The 22,549-nt window shown below is 32.6% G+C and overlaps 1 protein-coding gene across 1 annotated transcript in view; it reads left to right on the top strand.

Moving 5' to 3' along the window:
• LOC143915609 (uncharacterized) overlaps positions 1-22,549 on the top strand; it is an 86,742-nt gene that overhangs the window by 29,548 nt on the left and 34,645 nt on the right. Inside the window, exon 2 of the mRNA XM_077436322.1 lies at positions 15,230-16,193. Within this exon, the coding sequence (XP_077292448.1) occupies positions 15,467-16,193 (727 nt within the window). The 5' untranslated portion in view covers positions 15,230-15,466. The remainder of the gene's footprint in view (positions 1-15,229; positions 16,194-22,549) is intronic.

The following is a 22,549-nucleotide window of genomic DNA, read 5'->3' as shown; positions in this document are numbered from 1 at the left end:
CTATAAATTTTTACACACGTGAAGTAGTTAAAAAGTTATTTAATTTTACTGAGGGCCCATATTTTCTAAAAGATAGTGGGGCCCCCATGCCATCGGGCATGTTCGCTTGTATGGCCAGTCCGCCACTGCATACATACATAAACGTACAAAATTCACGAATTTTCATTGTGATCGAAAGTTAAAAGGTAGAAAGTCACGATTTGTGAACGAACAAGTGGCGAATCGTCGCAATCTTCACGACGAACCTTATGTTCGTACATAAATATGTACATACATACGCGTTTCGAATCATAATTATTATGTTTTGTATTATGCATGAGTATTCAATGCGTATGTTTATTACGTATTACGTTTGTGACACAACGTGAATGCACTGCCGTATACGTTTCGGGTTACTCGTTTATGTTCATATGTATACGAGTAAGTATTATTTTTTAGTGTATTGTCGAAAGAGACACTTCTAAAAAGGAAAGTTGTATTTTACGCAAATGTGCGTTGACACTTGGCTTAATCGATTACACTGTTCGACGCGAAAAATGGTTCAGAGACGAGATATGACTTTTCTTATATGTAGATCTATGACCAGTAAATACGAATCTGGTAATAAAAAATGTTGATTGGCTCGAGATTCGGAGATATACATACGTATGTGTTTTTTAAATCGCGCGAATTTTCTATATATTGGTGTTGTTCGGTCGATGTCTCAAAATCTGTCAATTTCCTGTTCAAAATGAATATTGGAATCTATAGTCGGGTATTTTATCTTTCATTTGTAGTACTTTTCAGCTTCCAAATCTCTCTAAGTAGTCGTCCAGTTCAAATCAAAAGTCAAAAGTACGTATTTTCACTTGGGATTTTTTCCCACTGTCAATACTATTTTATATTGAGTTTTTCTATTGAAATAGTTTTCTGGCCACACTATTTTTTGTTTTCGTTTAAAAGGGTTAATTGGAAGTGTGCTGAATTTTAAATCGGTAAAATTGCGAGCTAAAAAGCTCGTACTAGTATTTACTCGTATTTACATGAATCTGAATTGAATTAATAGGGATAATATATTAAATTGTCTTTATTTGAGAATTAAATAAAATTCCACTTGGAAAAATCGTATTTCGACTATTCTTGTGGATTAATAACAAAAATTCTATTGATAACTGACTTACCTCGATAAAATAAACGATTTATCACCCGTAGACCTTGTTAGGGTGAAAACCTAGTGGGTAGTAATAATTTGATAAGGGGACAATTTAAATGCGCTTTTTATAAAACAAATGCGCATTGATCGTAAGCATTTCATAAAATTTGTGTGAATTAAAAGAAATATTATTAGTATATCATTTAAAAATATAAATGTACAATTTAAAAATAATTTATTATTAAAAAATATATATTTTTTTTAATTAATTAAAAAAATGAGATAATATTTTTGGCACGGCTGTAACATAAATAACACGACAAATATCAAATTAACATCTCTTAAATTGCTCGCACGACAGAATCGGCGTTCACCCGGCAAATCAAACGTCAAACGGGTTGCCAGTAACAAGAATAAAATTTGACGTTTCAGTGAAATCATACCCAGTTACATTTTCACTGGGTAATCGTAATATCTCAGCAGCCAACACTTATTTATTTAAGGGTTAGGTTAGGTTAGGTTAGGTTGACCCTAACAACCTTAAATGAATAGGGTTGGCCCTATTCATTTAAGGTTGTTAGGGTCGGTATTTAGTTTTGTTACTGGCAACTCATTTGACGTTTGATTTGCCAGGCGAAAATCGAAGCTGTCGTGCGAGCTATTTTAGAGAGGGGTATTATTTTTGCCGGGCCGATAAATGGTAACCTTAAAAAAACAGCAATTGAAAAAAAGTTATAATTAGATTACTAAACAAAAAAAAAAAACACGTAAAAAATATTATGTTACTATAGGTATAATTTAATATCTGTTAATTTAAAAAAAATAACAAGCAATAAAACCTGCAATAGATAAATACAAATAATTGATAATTTGAAAAATTACAAATCCACTGTTTTAATTAGCTCAGCATTTAAATATCAAATGCGGGTGGTTGATAAGTTACTTTCACAACAGAAAAAATATAGAGCATCCCAAAATGAATGAAGTGCGCATTAAAAATCTACGATACTTTACAGATAACTCGCGCTAGTGACTGTATCATATTTCTTCTATATAATTTCGAAATAATGTAAGTATGTATATATGTATGTATGGATGTAAGTATCTTTGGTTAGGAACTTCGAAAACCAAACAAAGTTTCTACGACGACAATTCAATTGGTTGAATATTATATTTTTTTCGATTCAAATAAATTTAATAAAAAGACAAATGAATATTTACTATTAGATTTGCCTTGTTTAAGCTGTTTATATTACAAATTCTGAGCGAAGCCGGGTAAAACAACTAGTATATACATATATACATATATAAGGTGGCATACGAACGACTATTTAGTGAGTTGATTTACAGCGTGTTCTTAAGATTGGACTCTTCTGAATAATATGAATCATTTCCTCTTGATTTTATAGTTTAGAGTTGCGTTTCCTTATAAGGCTATTCCGTATTCAATTACAATTTTTACTATTTACATACATACATACATATGTCAGCAAGGTATGCAAAGGAAACGTCATTTGTGATGCAAACCCTCGTTAAAAAGTACCTTACCTGTTAAATATAAATAATTTATTATTATAAATAAGCTTTTGCGTTGAATTTATGTTGAAAAGCGGCGTTCCTTCATTATACATAATTAATAATAAAACGCGAGCTTTACGACAGTATTTTCTCGTTTCAAACTATAATACATATGTATACGTACTTATATACATATATATAACTATTTTATCCGATAAGTGTGCCCGTGTAAAATATTCACCGATTAACATATTAAAGTTGGACAGCGTTATACTTTTCAGATCCTCCTCAAAAGCCTACCGATCCACTTTCTTTGGACGGTATTGTAATTTATTCCAGTTTTTTATTTACATTTATTTTGCCGTTGAGCTGCACTTGCTTTATAGGGGTCGTCAAACTTGAAATTTTCTTATGATTATAATTTTAAATCGGGTCATCGATACATATTGTGATATAATGTAGGCTTTGAGATAAAGGTGGACATTCACGCAGAAATTTATCCGAAGGCGAATACCTCGTAGGGTATCCTTCCACGACAGAGCCTACTGTATTTTGGAATATTTTTTTGTATTCTATTATTTGCTTCACTCTGTCAGTTCAGTGATTTCCTGTCCGACAAAAATTTATGATCTAATTTTGAACCACTACTTTACATATGTCGCTTTGATATTTTAACGATATATATCTAGCATTATGGCTTAATGGTAGCGTGTATGCTTAGCACCAAGTGATCAGTGGGTTCGATTCGCCATGCTGCTGGTTATATTTGGGGATATTTGTGACTCCAAATCGATCATTTCTTATCAGAGTTTGCCAATTTTATCTGATCGTTGTTGAAACGGTTCCTTAAAATAGGCAAAAAGTCATCTTTCCTGTTGTCACAAATCTTCTGTATTTATTGTGTGTATAATTTGTAAAAATTATGTACAAAATAGATGTCTCAATGGATTAATTCTGTAATTAATAAATTAATAAATTGTTATTTCGTGTTCTTCAGCTTCTGGAAATACAGTGATTTGTGTAATAATAAAATGCTGCATTGTTTGTAATTAATTGTCCAGGAAGGCGCATTGGGGTCTTCCTCTCAAGTCTTTCTGTTATATGTATATCTATGTAAAATTAAAAATAAAATAAAATATTTGTGGGGGGTTAGGTAACATTGAAGTAAGCTAATTGTTCCTTAAATAGTTCAATAAAAATTACATCAGAATCTTTTGTAAGATCGAAACGATGACAGCTAGATATACAAACGCAACTTTTTACCGCCGCTTTGCAACTTTCAGCTTAAAAAAATATCAGTATTGTAGTGAAAGTTACTTTTTTCACTCTCATTTATTTTATTACAGGTTTATTCTATTTTTACATTACGAATATTATACAATATCATTGAGATATCTATGGACATATGTGTCATATGTGTCTGTCGTAAACATATGAATCTACGCACTGTATATTAGCTTAAGTTGCACCCCGTACCACTGATTAGTAGAGGCAGGATAGCCAAGGTGCCGCTCATTGTTCCATTGTTGTAAATCCTTTGTAAAAAAGGTTCGGCAAACCTTTAACAATGCATTTACAACATTTGAACAATACACGGCTCCCTCAGGCTCCGGTGACTACTGATTAGTCTTGATTGCGGTTTTGAGACTTGTTTTCCCTTGCCTCGCCTTACGACAGATGATTTACTAGAGATTCGTCTGCACACAAATCGCTACGTCGATGGCCACCTTAAGCATCCTAGCAGTTGCATACGTGCGATATTTAACGGTTAAGTAATAATGGTTCGCTTTTATGTTTTATCGTGTGCTTTGTTCTTCACGTGCGATCAATCATGCTACTTCTTCCTGCTACTTTTGTCGACTATCTGAAATACCTGACTATCTTGGAGTATCGTCTACTTCCGCATCTTCGTCTTTACGACATGCATGATTATCGCCATCATTGTTCTCTATATCAGATGAAGTATTCATATGTATTTTTATTAGTATACTCATAAATGTGTGTTCGAGTGTTTTCCGCTAATCAAGCCGTTCATAGCACATTTATACATAGTTCATTTAAAATTATATGATGAAGTTCTACGGTTGAAAATACATATCTACAATATATTATAATACTAGCTGAACCCGACATGCGTTGCAATGCCATACTAACGCATGCTATTCCCGTTCCCATTCCCGTTCTCGTTCCCGTTTCCATTTGTCGGAAAAACGCAGGCAGCGACACATTTGAAATTATTCAATTATTTGTTTATTTTACCCTAGCAATGCATGTCGTGACGCGAAAACATTTGAAATTATAGCCTTGCAATGCCACTCATTCCCGTTTTTCCCGTTTCCGTTCCTGTTTTTGGCCGATTTTTTTCACAGTAAGCTTCCCGGACATGCATACATTAAATCCTGAAAGTTCGATCGTACAATAACGCATGCAATTCCCGTTCCCGTTCCCGTTTCTCGATGCGTTTCGATAAGTGAATGTTACAGTTTCAAATTAATACTTAATAATCAAATTAAATTATAGTAAAGTATAGGAACGCATACGTGACAGACAGACAAACATTAATTTATATACATATGTATGTAGGATTGTTATGAGTGGTACGTAATGTCAGGTTGGTATGAGTGTTACGTAATGTATTTGTACGTTGGCATGCGTGCGCGCAAGTTGGTTACCAACGTACACATTTCCTTAACTACACACTTCATTCTTTCGCATAGATAAAATCGTTATTACGAATATTATTATAAAGAGGTGTTTTCCCGTTTTTTGTTCTCAGTAATCTTCCAGGACATATGTACATACAACAAATCCTGAAAGTTCCATCGTACTCGGTTTAGTTTCAGTAGTTTAGGAGCCTATTCGAGACAGACAGACAGCAGACAAACATTGATTTATATACATACATACATATATAGATTATACATTCGATTGACTTGAAAATGTTCATAAAATATTCTATTTTGTACCGTATTTTTTTTATTTGTTAAAATGCGGTTCTTAGAGGGGAATCTTTCTTTGAAAATTTTCCGCTCTGGAAAAGTTCTGAGGTAATTTTCTCGGGCAAATTTGCCTAAGAAAATTGTTATTGAATTAATTTCGCGCGCACCTAGCATGATATCATTCGTCAAACATTGGTTTTTGAGCGTCCCCTGTTAATAATAAACACATCTGTGTTTGTTTCGCCATTTTTCTGTTTATTTTGGCACTTTTTTACTTTCGACTCCCCCCCCTCGCCTTTCCGCTCTCCCACTCCACTCCTCAAGCTACTTTTTTCGACAGTTCAATGTAATGTGTATGTAGTTAATGTTTTGGCATTAGCGATTGCGTGTAAATGCGCATTTTTTAAAATATAAACAAGTAAATTATGTAAAATTTTAATTTAAATATCTAATATTTAAATATGAATTTGTAAAATTGAACAATAGTAGGATGTTTTCTTTTTTGCTGTCTTTTTGTAATTTTTTTTTTGTATTGTATACATATGTATGTACATATAGTTGGAAAAAAATCCCTTTCAAAAACCGGCAAAACATACAAGTTCAATTACATATGTGGGTTAGTTCCGTTAGGCAAAGTTTATATTGCACTTTGCATATCGTATTCGATACGCTTTAACCCATAGAATTTACATAGTTACGCAAATGTATGCAAATACATAATGCAGAAATTTCTTAAATTAATAAATAAACGATTATGAAGTGCAAAACAAGCTGTTTATTAAATATTTTTTTTAAATACTAAGATGAATTTCAAAGTTCGAGGTCAAGGTGTAATAAATATTATTTATTTGCGTGTGTATGTATGTATGTTATGTTTCGATCTTTTCAATGGAGATTTTCTTGCTGCTTATTTATATATGTATTATTTGTATATTGACGTTGATTTCTTTTTATGCGCAAGTACGTAAATATTATATTTATATTATTTGAAAATTATGAATCTACACGAAACGTGACACGAGATTCCAATTCGAATAAAATACTATTTTCAGCGCTGGAATGGAAATGTTATATTATATAGAACGTAAGTTTAAGGCGGATATGTTATTTAAAGTTTTCCTATCGTTCGCACTACTTTGTATTAAAACTCGTTATAAAGTTTCAGCGCTCTGAAATTACTCGATTACTATTGAAGAAGGGATGGAATATGATAACAGTTGAAAACTTTTTTAATGATTGCAGTATAATCATCTGTGAAGTAAAAATATATATGTATAATATGAGATAATGAGAGCCTAGAATGCAATTTTTTAAGATATATGACAAATAAACACAGCTACTATTGCGCACAATGACAAATGAACTTATAGATTACTGACGGATATTCACCAATAAAACGCCGAGGCGAGCGCAGTGGGCGAACAATGTCACTGAACATTTTGGGCGATTAACGTCAGGCACTATTTCAAAGACAGATTTCAAATGCGTCTTACACGATATTTTTGCACCATCGTAATGGCGGAGGATCCATTTACTTATATTGATGACCAAAATGAGCAATATGGCAAAGTATGAAAACGATCGGATAAGAGGCAAATTTTTTCCTGAATTGTAATCGTAAGTGAAGCTAAAAGGAGGTTTGTAAAAATTGGCAAATTCTGAAAGAAAACGATCAAAGTCACGAGTCAAAAAAACGATCACGAAACACTACAATGAAAACGATGACGAGTCAAAAACCAAAGTCTAGCCAGCAGCGGGATTATAGTGGGACTTGAACCCGTGACCAGTCTGCTCGAAAGCATAATAAACCAACCACTAGTCTACGCTACTGGTATGAATATACATATGTATGTATGCAAAATTCTTAAATATCTCTTTACATTTAGAAGAAAAATGAAAAAAAAAGTATTGCGACAACAGGATATATTGTAGGCTTGTATTATGTGTCATTTTTTTGTATTTATTTTGTTAACTAAAACCTGTCTGTTGAAAGCGCAATAGCTAAGCTTCCAATTAAGTAAAAGATGTCGGAAGCCTTGTTAAGTTAACAAGCGCTGCTTCAATTTTCCGAGATTTTCCTCGATTATTTGTTAATTGGAAAAAGTCTCCGCTCGGCGACGGGACGGCCATTATTACGCTTAAATTTGAACCCGAGATTTAATTACCGATCGTATATAATTTAACGCCATTGATTGACATTAACTGTTTAAACGGACACACATAATTTGTCCGTTATTTTTTTTTAATTATTTTTTTTTATATGCCATTATCGAGCGATAATACATGTGTACCTGTATGAGAAAATTTAGCCTCTATCGTATGGCATGTTTAATTCTCGTAAATACGGTGCTGCTGTATAAATAAAAAGAAATTGTTTGTCGTGAAATTTTTCCACTGACGATTTTCTTTATATGTACGTATTTTTGAAACTATTTTAATACGTATGCATATGCATTGAATTTGTGCTCGATTTTCACGAACTAGTCATTGGGCTTTTTTACATGCGCCGTTTGCTTCAAACATTTGGGTCGTTACAGAGTGATGATTCGCATGTAATGGTTTATTTTATTTTGTACGCTTTTAATGATATTAATTTTATTTTCATACTACGCTGATCTAACTAGTGCTCATTTTAATATTGCTACCACACACTGAATTAAATCAGTCAAAAAATAATAATTTGTACGTATGTATGTATTCTAAAAATTATATAAAAAATAAATAAAAAAGTGATAAAACAATGAAATAAAATAAGAAGTATTAGAAATTTAAAAAAATGTTTGTAAAATAAGAATATCCCTATATGAACTCAATATGTATGCATTAGCATGTGACATAAGTAAATATTGAATAGTAAAATTTATACAATTTCTATTTGTAGTAAAGCATAATTATTGAAGGACTGAAAACCAGACTGGTACAAGTGACATATAGGATATATGAAATGACTATAATAGGATATATGAAATGCTATTATTTTAGCACTTCAACCAGCTTTTTTTAAAAATGTCACTTGTACCAGTCTAGTTTTCTAGTTTTCGTGTCACATTTTTTCTATATGTTTAAAACTATCTAAAAAAAACCACGTGCCACATTCACCGCTGTGTGATTTCACCCTTAGGGACTCCTGTAATACCAAAACGGTCATCTAACTTGCATCTAACCAGCCGCAAATACAAAGTATCCCTGCGAGGCCCAAATGGAAGAGAGAAGATCAAAATTCCACTCATACATCACATTAAATTATGAAAATAATGATAAGACAAGGTTCGACAGCTACGTTCAGGTAACTAGGTAAAAAAATAACTGTTACAGGTGTTCAAGTGAGTTGCGAAGAGGCGATAGAAAACCGCCTTTTTTAGGTAGCTGTCATCGCTTCGATCCGACACAATATTCCGATGTAATTTTTAATGAGTTTTTTAATGATTACACTCTAGCTTAACACCGGAGACATTAGCTTACTTCAATGTAAGCTAACCCCGTATGTCGGTAAAATATCAAAGCGATCTAAAGAGTGGTTCAAAATCAGATCAAAAACTTTGACGGACAGGAACTAACCGAGTGAAGCTAATAAAATGGCCAAGGGTTAGGTTTTGATGATTTAAAAAAATATATAATGTTCAATACGTAAACAATATGGTAAAATATTCGGTTGCTTAAAAAAAAACTTGCCGCTTCCGTCAGTTATATGTTTTTTTTCAGCGGTTTGTTGGATTTCCGAAAAAAACATTTAATTTTGTTCGGCTCAAAATATGTAAAAATGTATAATGGCTCACAATATTATGGAAAAATCTTATCTTTGTAATTTGCACGTGCTTTTTTTTTGCTTTGTCAGGTAAGTATTCACGTGTTGCAAACACGTGACATTCGGCTTCAGTCAAAGGACGACCCTTTGACTTTTCAAATTAAAAGAAAAAATTCTGAGAGCTGCGCACCCAATTATTTCTATTGCCGAAAAAGGAATCGTAGACACAATGTATATTTTTTGCAAAATAAATACGCAAGAGGGTATAAGGAGGTATTGAAATGTCAAATTCATGAACTGTGCACTTTCACGCTTTGGGTGTGATACACGTGTATATAAAAATCAATTTTGATATGATTTGATACATATTTGCATATACATAAATATGATATACATATGTCTACAAATGTTTTCTAATAATTATACTGTTCGACACGAAAAATGGTTCAGAGACGAGATATGACTTTTCTTCTGGTAATAAAAAATGTTGATTGGCTCGAGATTCGGAGATATACATACATATGTGTTTTTTAAATCGCGCGATTTTTCTATATCTTGGTGTTGTTCGGTCGATGTCTCAAAATCTGTGAATTTCCTGTTCAAAATGAATATTGAAATTTATAGTCGGGTATTTTATCTTTCATTTGTAGTACTTGTCAGCTTTCAAATCTCTCTAAGTAGTGGTCCAGTTCAAACCAAAAGTCTAAAATACGTATTTTCATTTTGGATTTTTTCCCACTGTTAATACTATTTTATATTGAGTATTTTCTATTGAAAGATGTTTATTGGGGTAGTGTTCTGGTCACACTATTTTTTGGTTTCGTTTAAAAGGGTTAATTGGAAGTGTGCTGAATTTTAAATCGGTAATTAGCTCGTACTAGTATTTACTCTTATTTACGCGAATCTGAATTGAATTAATGGGGATAATATATATTAAATTGTCTTTATTATGAGAATGAAATAAAATTCCACTTAGAAAATTCATATTTCGACTATTCTTGTGGATCAATAACAAAAATTCTATTGATAACTGGCTTACCTCAATAAAATAAACGAATTCACTTAAATAAAACTGGAAAATTCCAACAAAAAAAAGATACACGAGTCCTGAATTATGATTAAATAAATCCTAATTCTAATCTTCTCGGACATCTTTGTACTGCAAAAGCGGGTATGGGTTCGGAAAGGGATGTCCCTTTATAGATTTCACAGGAAACGGAAGATTTATTATACGAAAATTTTCACAGCCCGACAATGTTAAATGTGTATTTTATTGAATTTTAACTACACTTTGAACGGGTGTATTTAATTTATGACACACCTGTACAGGTATACGCTCAATTCGTATGCGATCCATGACCAGACGTGTATATAGTGGATTGCTTTTGCGAAATTTTCAACAGCACGACGATCGAATGTCAATTTTTTTCACATCCTTGTCTCTCGAATAAAATAATACAGATTTAAATTTTCAGTTGATTTTCAAAGGTTCAATTCTAATTAATTTGGCGTAACGTTGCGTAACGCACTCGTATGAATGTTGCGCAATACGGATTATTATGGATTGTTTTAAATTAACGTTTCGTGCCTACACAGTTGCGTACTTCGATGTGTTAAATTAACTGAATATTGTAATGTTTAATGTAAATTGTATTGTAATTTGGTGTTTAGATTAGCCAACTCTTTGTTTGATCAATTCGATGTAACGGCAATGCGTAATTTTTAGTTAATGATTTTTTTTTTGTTGTTTTTACAATCTGCATAATTTTTGATTAAATTCATTTTGTATTGCAGTCGTCGAATGATTTCCACGCGAAAGTTTGCTATTTCAAAGAAAAGTGGCACTCTGTTGATTTTCATTGTTTTCATTTCATCGGTGAAACGCTTTTAAATGAAGTGAAATTCAAAAAATAATATCCAATGAATCACGTTGAATTCGGCCAAAAGCTATGATGGTGATTTAAATGTATTAAATGACATTGATTGATTGTTATAATATAGGTTTGTTCCTGTTTGTAAATCGGAGTCAAATCAATAACTGTTAGTGACGCTTACATACATATGTATGTTGAAGTCTTCCAACTAGTTGTTAACTTATCGTGACGATTTGTCGCACGCAGAGTTGTTCCTTTGGTTAAAGTACTACGTAGTAGGTAGCAGATTTATCAACGATTTTAAATATATCAGTGATGAGACGTTTTGGTTTAAGACGTTTTCGATGATTGTAAAATTTTATTACAGGTAAACCCATTTTTTGTACAAATGCAAGTCCTTACAATTCCAAACATTTTACAAATACAATTACATATACATATATATTTTTATTCAATACCGAAAGGACAACTATTTTTATACAATAGCTATGGACAAATTCAATATACAGCAAATTTTGCCAGAAAACATCCATTTTTACAGAGTAGAGTGGGTAGTATATTCTTTAAAACTCGAATTTGCGAGAAAGGAATAAAGGCGAGGAATAAGGTGGAACTGTTTCAAACATGAAATCAGATAAATTGGCAAGTTCTGATATGAATCGATCAAACTTGCGTAATATATCCAAGGTCTGACCAGCAACACCAGGCCAGAGATTGAACCCATGACCCCTCAGTAGAAAGCATTATACGCTAACCACTGAGCTACACATGTTGCTGGTTGATAATTTTACTGTGGCTAATAGATTATATATGTAAGTTTAATAAAATGCTATGTTTGGAATTATATTATATTATTTTAGGGTTACTAATTATAGTTTTTTTTTTAATTTTGTTAACTATGTAGATATGTTATATTATAGTTGTTAGTTTTATTAATTCATTAGCAATTTGGTATTTTATAATAAATAAAAATAAATGGCGCGACTTGTTTCCAAATCGTACAACTTATCAGTACGGTTTATCGCTCGCAGATTTTCTGAAATATGGTTTTTATTTATGTTGTTTTAGAATTGTCCAATTCATGTTTAGGGCTTGACAATCAAGACGAAATTTTTAGCAATTAAATACTGCTTCAATATATGTATGTATGTATGTAGTTAAAAGTATTCACAATTCCTTATCTATATATTTAATGCTTGTATTTAAAGGGAAAAAAAAGTGGAAATATATGGTTCTATTGTAGTGAACAGGTTTTGAGTCTTGTTTATCTGCTTTTTTTTAAACCAAGTCTACCTGTTTATACCTGTGGAGGATCTTCTTTATCTATTGTAGGTATGCCATTTTCAAAAATAATGATTTTTAATCATTAATTTATTCAGTATTTGTACAATTGCTCACACGGCGTTAACAACACCTGTAAATATTAATAATGTTAATGAGCGCCCCCCATTTTTGCATTTATTATTCAACTGATGATTAAACGGTTATATTTAGAACGTATACTTTTTTAAATGGGGCTTATGTACGTATGTACATATACATTGATATTAGGGCTACCAAACGTCATTTATATTCCCATGAATTTTTTACGCACATGCATACATACATATGCACATACATACTTATTCACAAGCTTAAAACAAAAGTTTGGTGTTGGAGCATTTTAGACCCTTGTAGGGCCTACGAAATTTGTCATGACTAAAGAGCGGACCAACTTTGCGCAGTTCATCGTTCATTGTTCGTCGGGCTTCGTTCATTTTTATGAGGAAGCCTTTTTTATGCTATCCTGGAAAATAGACCCAAAACGCCCTGTCTCCGGGAAAAAGCAGGCTTCCGGTCCTACCTCTAGTCATAACTAAACTTTGGCTACTGGTGGTTGCTTTTGGCACAAAAAGGGTCACTATTGTTAATTTTTTATAAAAAACATGTTTTTTTACTCTTTTGCTGTGAACACTAATGGAATGGTTTATTATTATTTGTAAAAGCAACTACGACTAGCTGCCCTTTAGTCATAACTAGTCACCGGAGCCTGAGGGGGCCGTTTATTGTTCACATGTTGTAAATGCATTGTTAAAGATTTGCCGAACCTTTTTTACAAAGCATTTACAACAATTGATCAGTAAACGGCACGCTTCCGGTCCTACCTCTAATTATTATATACATATATATAATAGTGTTTTTACCCGGCTTCGTTCAGTATTGTAATATAAAAAGAATAGCGATATTATATATATATATATATATATATATATATATATATATATATATATATATATATATATATATATATATATATATATATATATATATATATATATCTATATATATATATATATATATATATATCTTTGGTATCTTTGGTTGGGAACTTCGAAAACAAAACATATATATATATATATATATATATATATATATATATATATATATATATATATATATATATATATATCTAGTATATATGTATGTAATTTCGAAAGAGACTTTGTATGTAAGTATCTTTGGTTGGGAACTTCGAAAACAAAACAAAGTTTCTATGACGACAATACAATTGTTTCAATATTATACTTTTTTCGATTCAAATAAATTTAATAAAAAAACAAATGAATATTTACTATTAGATTCGCCATGTTTACGCCGTTTATATTACAAACACTGAGCGAAGCCGGGTAAAACAACTAGTTAAATATATTTATTTAGGTATTTTTAAAAAAATCGACCGCGTGCTGATCGAACACGGTACCGACACATAATTTTTATTTATTTTTACTCTATCTATGTACATATGTACCTACGTAGTAACAATATATGAAGTTTTGTGATCATGCGAAAATTCGAATTCGAGATTTTGACTGATTCGAACTCGAAATGGATCACTGATCACGTTTTCATGATCTGGAAAAAATGTGTGTGTGTCTGTGTATTTTTTTACATACCTCCTTTACGTTTCACATGGCTTTTGTGTCAGTGGTCATTTTTATCTCTTATCCGATCGTTTTCATACTTTGCCATATTGCTCATTTTGGTCATCAATACACGCTAATGTATTGTCTGCCATTACGTTGGAGATAAAATATCGTATACAACGCGTTTTAAACACGCGGAAAGTAAATCTTCTTGACGTTTAATAAGCGTTCGTCCCGTATCTTCCAACCTGTTCGCCTTGATATGGCGATATCAGATTTTAATTGTTTAAACGCCTATAATTCACTCTATATTTTATGAAATTTGCTATATTGGTTCTCGTTCTCTAATATATAAATATTTATAGTTTTAACTCTCATATGTATATGCATATAAATTTCAAATTTGGCGTGTAGCTTCTTGTAGGGTAATACACGATGTATATTGATTTTTGGCCAAATATGTCAGATTTGACATTTCACGGCTAAAAGTATATCTCTTCACTGGGTTTTATCTGCGAGATAAGTATTCAATAATAAGTTATGTTGTATCTAATTGTTAATATGATTTACAATAAGCTTACATACATACATCACATACAATTATTTTTAGTTATCAGCTGATTTAATTTTTTTAACACCGTTAGTCCTATCGAATTGTAATTTAGTATTGGTTACTAAAATTCTTTTGGACACGATGTAAATTTTTTTTCAATTTTTAAGTTGACCGGAAATGGTACCTCTCCTTATAGGCGTCCTCTTTTTTTTTAAGTTTTTGAATTTAATTATCTCCCAAACCGCTTACTGAATCGGACTGAAATTTTTTTACATGTAATACAAATAATAATCTTTATAACCTTATATTTTTTAAATATATTTATCCGAACCGGAAATAGTACTTTTTATAGGAAATAGTTTTTTTATTATACCTGAAAAAATACCTACAATTCATGCCTCTAGAGTCTAGACTAGAATACCCCCTTAAATGACCACGATATGGTAACCCTATCCTATATATACGTACATATATGTAATTCGTACGTAAACACCCCGTAATTGACAACGATGATGATGATGTGTGTACAATATATTAACCGGAGTATCATTTCCATTTGTTGCAGACGTACTGTACGCAGTGGCCAGCACTTCCACGAAGGTGACTCAATAGCAAGAGCAGTCGACTGCCGTATTGCCGTTCGGTGAATCATTTGCCAGCGAGACGCGGCCGCGGCAACATCGTTCGCGACTATACTACGTTCGCACAGTGCTATCACGATCATATACCACGATGGCAGTTCTGACAGTTTGCAACAGTGCAGTGTGATATTTCGAGAGGATGAATTGTGCCACACGCGAGGATGGCGCATAAAACGGCTCTGGACGCGAGACGTCAACGCAGCAAGTCCTGCTCCAAACTCGAGTCCAAAATGCACGAGAACAAAAAGGAGCTGCTGGCAGAAGAGCCGACCCAAGAGGAGGCTGCCGAGATCAAAGACAGGTTCATAGGGTTCGACGAGACCGATCGAGTCTACAGCAAAGTGCACGTGTTGAAGACTAGGAGCTCCAGCGAGCAGAACCTCATATTGAAGACTTCGACTCTGAGAAGAAGGGAAAAGTCAGCGATATCGCTGCTCAACCATAAAACAGACTGTGATAAGCTCAACAATAACTCGACGACGGCTAGGAAAATCCTAGCCAAAAGTGCCGAATGCCTGAAAGTTGATCCGGAGACCAAGTCCAAACAGCCGGAAAGTGTTGACGTGCAGAGTTACAAGAAGAATTCAAATGTGTACAGCGTGTTTCAAGCGAAGACCGTTCTCAAGGAGAGGAGGCGGTCGTTGCCCACTTTGCCCAAGTTGATCAGCCAGAAGTTGCACGAACACAATCAGAAGTCGTTGTCGAAGAGTGTGGATAGTGCTGAGTCTGTGGCTGCTGCCACTAAGGACTTTCGGGAGAAGACTTTCAGGACTCTGTCCAAGGGTTTGGGCAGGTTGCTGAAGAGGCACAGCAGTGTCAACATCAGCGAGCCAGACCCAGTGTTCAAGGTGGCGTATCTCGGAAACGTGTTGACCGGATGGGCCAAAGGTATGTTTCGCAGTTGATTGGTTTCTGTTTGGTTTTGTGTCGAATCCAGTCACTTCCTCGTGGTCGCGTTGCTATAATCGCGTTTTTCGCAACACTCGTTTGTTGCCACAGAGCGAATTCCTGGTTGGCAATGCGTACTTACTTACTTGCTATGATAATGTTGCTACACTGTCGCTTTACTTGGGTATCTATCTGTCTTGTAATATATTCGAAGGAGTTTTTTTTTTTGATTTTTAAATTCTTTTTATTATTACTAAATTATGTGCACAATCTTATTAATTTTATATATATTTTAATAGCTACTGATCTACTGATCATTTTCTATTTTACAATTTTAATTTAATTTTGTTAGTAATCATAGTATTATATTATTCTAATGTTAATGTACAGCATAATAGGAAACAGAGCTCAAAAACCTATTTACAATTCTTATAAATGCTCATAATACATCTAATACATAATATTAATAAAAGACCCTCTAAAGTCGATGATCTAAAGCAGATTATGGTGTTTAGGTAATTTGTGTGTTATACCTGAAGGGTTTAGACATTTTTTTGTAATCACCGAGACTCTTCACAAGTGTGTTAGTATGGTTATTAGTGATTCTGTCATAGAATCTACTGGTTAGTTTGTTAGTAATGTCTGTAACAAACGGGATATTTTAGTAAATGAGTGTCGTTGAAAGTATCATTCTGGCTTCTAACTACAGAGTTTCCCATTCTGGGGCTCGTATTCGCCTATTGTTCGGTGCAGTGTTTTAAAAATTGCAATAAATCAGAGGGACTGAATTTGAAAATGATAATTATTCATCATTCATTCTGATCTATCGTATTTCAATTGAAAGCTATTACAAGCCTATTCTATGTTTCGATTCAGTAACTATTCCTATAGTCTTTCGATCGTTTTGATAAAACGATGGAAATTTAAATCGTTTCTGATGGTTAGATGATGAAAAATAATCGTAATGGACACGTTTAAAATATGCTACAATCTCGACCACTTTTTTCGAACACAAATGCGGCAAAGCCGATACACAGATAGATAGATAACCGATAGACAGATATGTATATATCAGAAATAATATATTATATATAATAGAAGAATAAGTTTACTTACAAAATTTACCTTTTATTTTTTTGCTTTTTATTACATAACGCGAACTACATATATACATATTATATCATCAAAAACCGGGACCCTATTTTAAAAGTTTACCAACGTGCTCTTATAGAATATGAAAACTGGAACAAAACTGCACTTACAATTCAATTTAGCCAAATCGTGGAGTTATCACTGTTTACTCCACGATTTGGCTAAATTGAATAACTTTGCAAATGTGATAACTTATCACGTTTGGGCTCTAAGGACGCGATACGTTAATTTACATTTATTTTTATTAAAAAATATATATTTTCACTGTAGATTAATGTAGACTTATGAAACTATTCAAAAATTATATTTGAATAGTTTCATTAGTAGATATTTATTTAAAATGTTTACATATGTACGTACATACTAATTTATTATAAATGTATACTATTTGTTTTGCCCGGCTTCGCTCAGTATTTGTAATATAAACAGCTTAAACATGGCGAATCTAATAGTACGTATTCATTCGTTGTTTTTTTTTATTAAATTTTTTTGAATCGAAAAAAATAAATATCGAATAATCAATTTATTCAAAACAAAGATAGCATTTCCAGCTTCCATTTAAATTTGTATACATGTTACAGTGAAAGCATATTTCAAGTGAAAATATATTTTTACCAATTCAAGCAGTGAAAATGTATCAAACAATGAATTTACAACGTTTAACTCTATACATTTAATCCAATCTTAAATGAATAGGGCCAACCCTTACTTAACCAAACCGATCCTAACCCTTAAATTATACCAACCATAATAATCTAATCTTAAATGAATAAAATCAACCTTGAAAATGTAACCGGTTATGATTTCACTGAAACGTCAGTGAAAATATACTTTCATTTGAAATATAATTTCACTGTGACATATACATACATATGTAGGATCCCATCGGATGGACGGCACATAGTTTTGCACATGCAAAAAAATCGCTGGCATGCTTAGTCTATTCCGTCGCGATCTTCCCAAATCGTGGCGATATTTTATCCTTGTATTGACGTACGTTTGACAATGATAGATAACGGTGATTCCCATATTTTTAGAAATCAAGGAGAAACTTGTCGAAATAGTAAGATCGTACGAATTAATAATGACCTGAAGAAACGCTCTTCCCAGCTAGAAACCATGTGCACGTCTGTGCCGTACAATTCAGTGTGATTGCGCCTGTAGAGGTGCCGAAATTAGACCTTTTTAATTCTTAAATCGAATCTTGAGGAATGTAGGTATATATAAACATATACACAGGGGTTATATATGTACATACGTACATACCTTCAGATATCACAATCCTTAATAATGATCGTTGACTCACGTAGGAGTTTAATCGACGACACGTGAGCTAAGATGACTCCCTTTTGCCTTAGGTCAGAGGTGGACGAGCAATTGGAGTATGTATTCTATTTTATGTAGTTAGGTATCCAGGATTTCGTAATTATCACCTCGTGACTTAACCAGTTGATATATGTATCATCGTCAAGCCTAATCATTGAACGTTTTAGTAATTGTTCCTCAATGATGCAACAATCGAAACTGGCGACCGTGACCACCGGAGAGGTCGTCGATTAATTTATAAATCAACTTTTATTAAATTAATATTTGGCATTAAATACTATGTACCTACATATATAGTAGTAATGGAATAAACAAAGTCCAAAATGTGCTATTGACAATTTGACTTAATGCTGAATGTACGTACGTACAATGTAATTAGCGTAACAAATAGTTTTTTATTTATTTTATGTATATTTTACGTCAACGTTTTTATTGTGATGCTATCTTTTTATGATTTTTACAAATGTCTAACTATAGATATATGTATGTAGAATTCTATTCAATAACTTTTTTAAAATCCTACATCAAATCTTTACTAAATGCCAAAGCTAAAAATTGCGATTAATAGTGTATTTCTTCTTTGTCTATGTACGTAGTAAGTAACAATAGATGAAGTTTTGTGATCATGCGAAAATTCGAACTCGATATTTTGACTGATTCGAACTCGGAATCGATCACTGATCACGTTTTCATGATATAACAAAAATGTGTGTGTGTGTCTGTGTATTTTGAGGATTTTTTGAACATCGTTAGTCCTATCGAACTGAAATTTTTATGGACACTACGTAAATTTTTTTCAATTTTTTAACTTGACCGGAAATGGTACCTCCCCTTATAGGTGTCCTCTTTTATTTAAGTCTTTGAATTCAATTATCTCTCAAAGAGCTAGCTGAATCGGACTGGGATTTATTTATTATTTATTATACAACATCAATTAATCAAGCACACTCGTCTAACAGATTGTTCCAAAGTGACGAGTGTGCTAAAAAGATTAAGAAAGGGTACATGAAATACAACTAAAATAAACAAATTAGATATACAAATTAAATAAAGAAAAGATAATTAAATAAAACATGACATAGAAAAAAAAAGAATTCTTAATAAACTCATAATTAAATAAACTAACTCAACCTTTCTAAATGGTCGCGACTTCCGTAACTTAGGAAGTGGTGCAGAGAATGAAGAGAGATGTGACAAATGTCAATGGCACCATCCAGTGTAATGGAAATAATAATCTTATAACATTGTATTTTTTTTAAATATTTTTATCTGAACCGGAAGTAGTACTTTTACTCTCGAGAATCGAGGTTTTGTATGTTTTTCTCAGAAAACTTTTACTATTCTTTATTTTTATGAATTTCTATATCTGAGGCCTGTTGATTTTTCAATAAATAAATAAATATCTCCAAGTCTCTTATTAGTAGGGATTCCAAATCCGAATATTCGAATACTTTTTATACGGACTTGTTTTTTTATTCTCAATCTACAGCACATTTAGTTCTATTTGATTTTACGGATAATGATTCTCTTAAAATTTTAATAATATCTTGAACTTTTAAAACTAAAAATAAATAATTTAAAGCTACTATTCGATATTCGAATATTTGAGATCCCTACTTATTAGTCAATTAGTACAAAATTTGGACCAATCGGTTACCGTTATTTTTCGTGTAATTGAGTGAGATCAAAAACATCCTTTTCTTTCACCCAACACCAGGAAGTTGCCGTTTGGCCAGTTTGACGTATCTTTTCATGTTACACATTAAATCTACTCGCTTTTTACGACGTGCCAGTACTTAAATATCCACCAATGCTATAGAATTAACAGTTAAAAGACAGTCAACGTCCGTTGTATGAACATATATGTATGTAGAATATACATATACATATCTTGGAATACAACGGCAGGTGTTCGTCCGGTCGTCAAAAGTTCACTCGGATAAGTGCCTTCTGCTTATCTGGGATTACTCCAGCAAGGCTAATCTGCATGAAAGTCAAGTCTATGAGTTTTTGAAGCACTCTGTCGCGGAAATTGCGCGTGTCGACTCGCATTTTTCCAACTGGAAATAAATCTCTTATGATAGACGAGCGTTTGCGCGATAATGGCCATTACCGTGCGCGATGCACATCGCATTTGAATTGTGCAATCGGCATGGAAGATATATTGATTCTCGTAAGTGTGTTCAAATGTGAAATACATTTACAGTGTAAAATTGCATTTTTATCGAGACTTTTTCGAAGAGAACTCTGTCGTACTTGGAAGGTCCTCTTGGGGTCGATCAACGCCGGGTCAAATGTCAAACAGAGGACGATGTCATTACGCCATTTTGAACTGGTGTGTCCTTAGTCCGTGTCCTAATTCGTAATACGCTTGATTATGACTCGATCGCATTTTGACGCAGAACTTCATATGAGCACATACAATATTTTTATTACATACCTCTTTTATGTTTCACTTACGATTACACTGTTCGACAAATGACGACTTTTTTTTTGGTTCAGAGACGAGATATGACTTTTCTTATAGAATTATGCCCAGTGAACACGAATTTGGTAATAAAAAATGTTGATTGGCTCGAGATTCGGAGATATATGTGTTTTATAAATCGCGCGATTTTCCTATATCTTGGTGTTGTTCGGTCGATGTCTCAAAATCTGTCAATTTCCTGTTCAAAATGAATATTGTAATCTATAGTCGGGTATTTTATCTTCCATTTGTAGTACTTTTCAGCTTTCAAATCTCTCTTAGTAGTCATCCAGTTCAAATCAAAAGTCAAAAGTACGTATTTTCACTTGGGATTTTTTCCCACTGTTATTACTATTTTATATTGAGTATTTTCTATTGAAACATGTTTATTAAGATAGTGTTCTGACCACACTATTTGTTGTTTTCGTTTAAAAGGGTTAATTGGAAGTGTGATGAACTTTAAATCGGTAAAATTGCGAGCAAAAATCTCGTACTAGTGTTTACTCGTATTTACACGAATCTCAATTGAATTAATAGGGATAATATATTAAATTATCTTTATATGAGAATTAAATAAAATTCTACTTAGAAAAATCATATTTCGACTATTCTTGTGGATTAATAACAAAAATTCTATTGATAACTGGCTTACCTCGATAAAATAAACGAATTTTGCATTTTGCCTCTTATCTGATCCTTTTCATACTTTGCCATATTGATCATTTTGGTCATCAATATACATAAGTGAAGGTATCTTCCGCCATTACGATGGTGAAAAAATATCGTATTAGACGCGTTTGAAAATTGTCCCACGAAGATTTGCCTGACGTTAATCGTCCAAAATGTTCAGTCGCATTGTTCGCCTACTGCGATCGCTTCGGCGTTTTATCCCTTTTCGCGTGAATATCCCTTTTCGCCGTCATTTAGCTTTGTCAGATTTTAATTGCTTAAAAGCCTATAACTATTTCATCTGTAGACAAATTCGTAGATAATAATCTGTAGACAAATTCAATAAACAACAATTTTTTGGGAGAAATACAGAATATATTATCTAATATATAATTTCGAAAGAGATTTTGTATATATCTATGTATGTTTTTTTGTTTGGTTCGTATCAAAAAAGTCAAATTTTCTATGCCGACGATATTGATATTGTTGAATATTATTTTTTTTTCGATTCAAATAAATTTAATAAAAAAGTAAGTGAATGTTTACTATTAAATTAGCCATGTGTTGAAGCGGTTTATATTACAAACACTGAGTAAAACAACTAGTATATAATAATCAACAAATTCGAGAAACTATAAATTCAAATTTGCGGGAAAGTGGGATAGGTTGCCAATTTGGTGGTATTGGAATTATACTTACATATATCGTTAAATAGAATAGGAATGTGAATAAGAGGTAAGTA

Source organism: Arctopsyche grandis, chromosome 1 (assembly GCF_051622035.1).
Source record: "Arctopsyche grandis isolate Sample6627 chromosome 1, ASM5162203v2, whole genome shotgun sequence".
Taxonomy (NCBI): Eukaryota; Metazoa; Arthropoda; class Insecta; order Trichoptera; family Hydropsychidae; genus Arctopsyche; species Arctopsyche grandis.
This window is presented reverse-complemented; position numbering and strand designations above follow the sequence as displayed.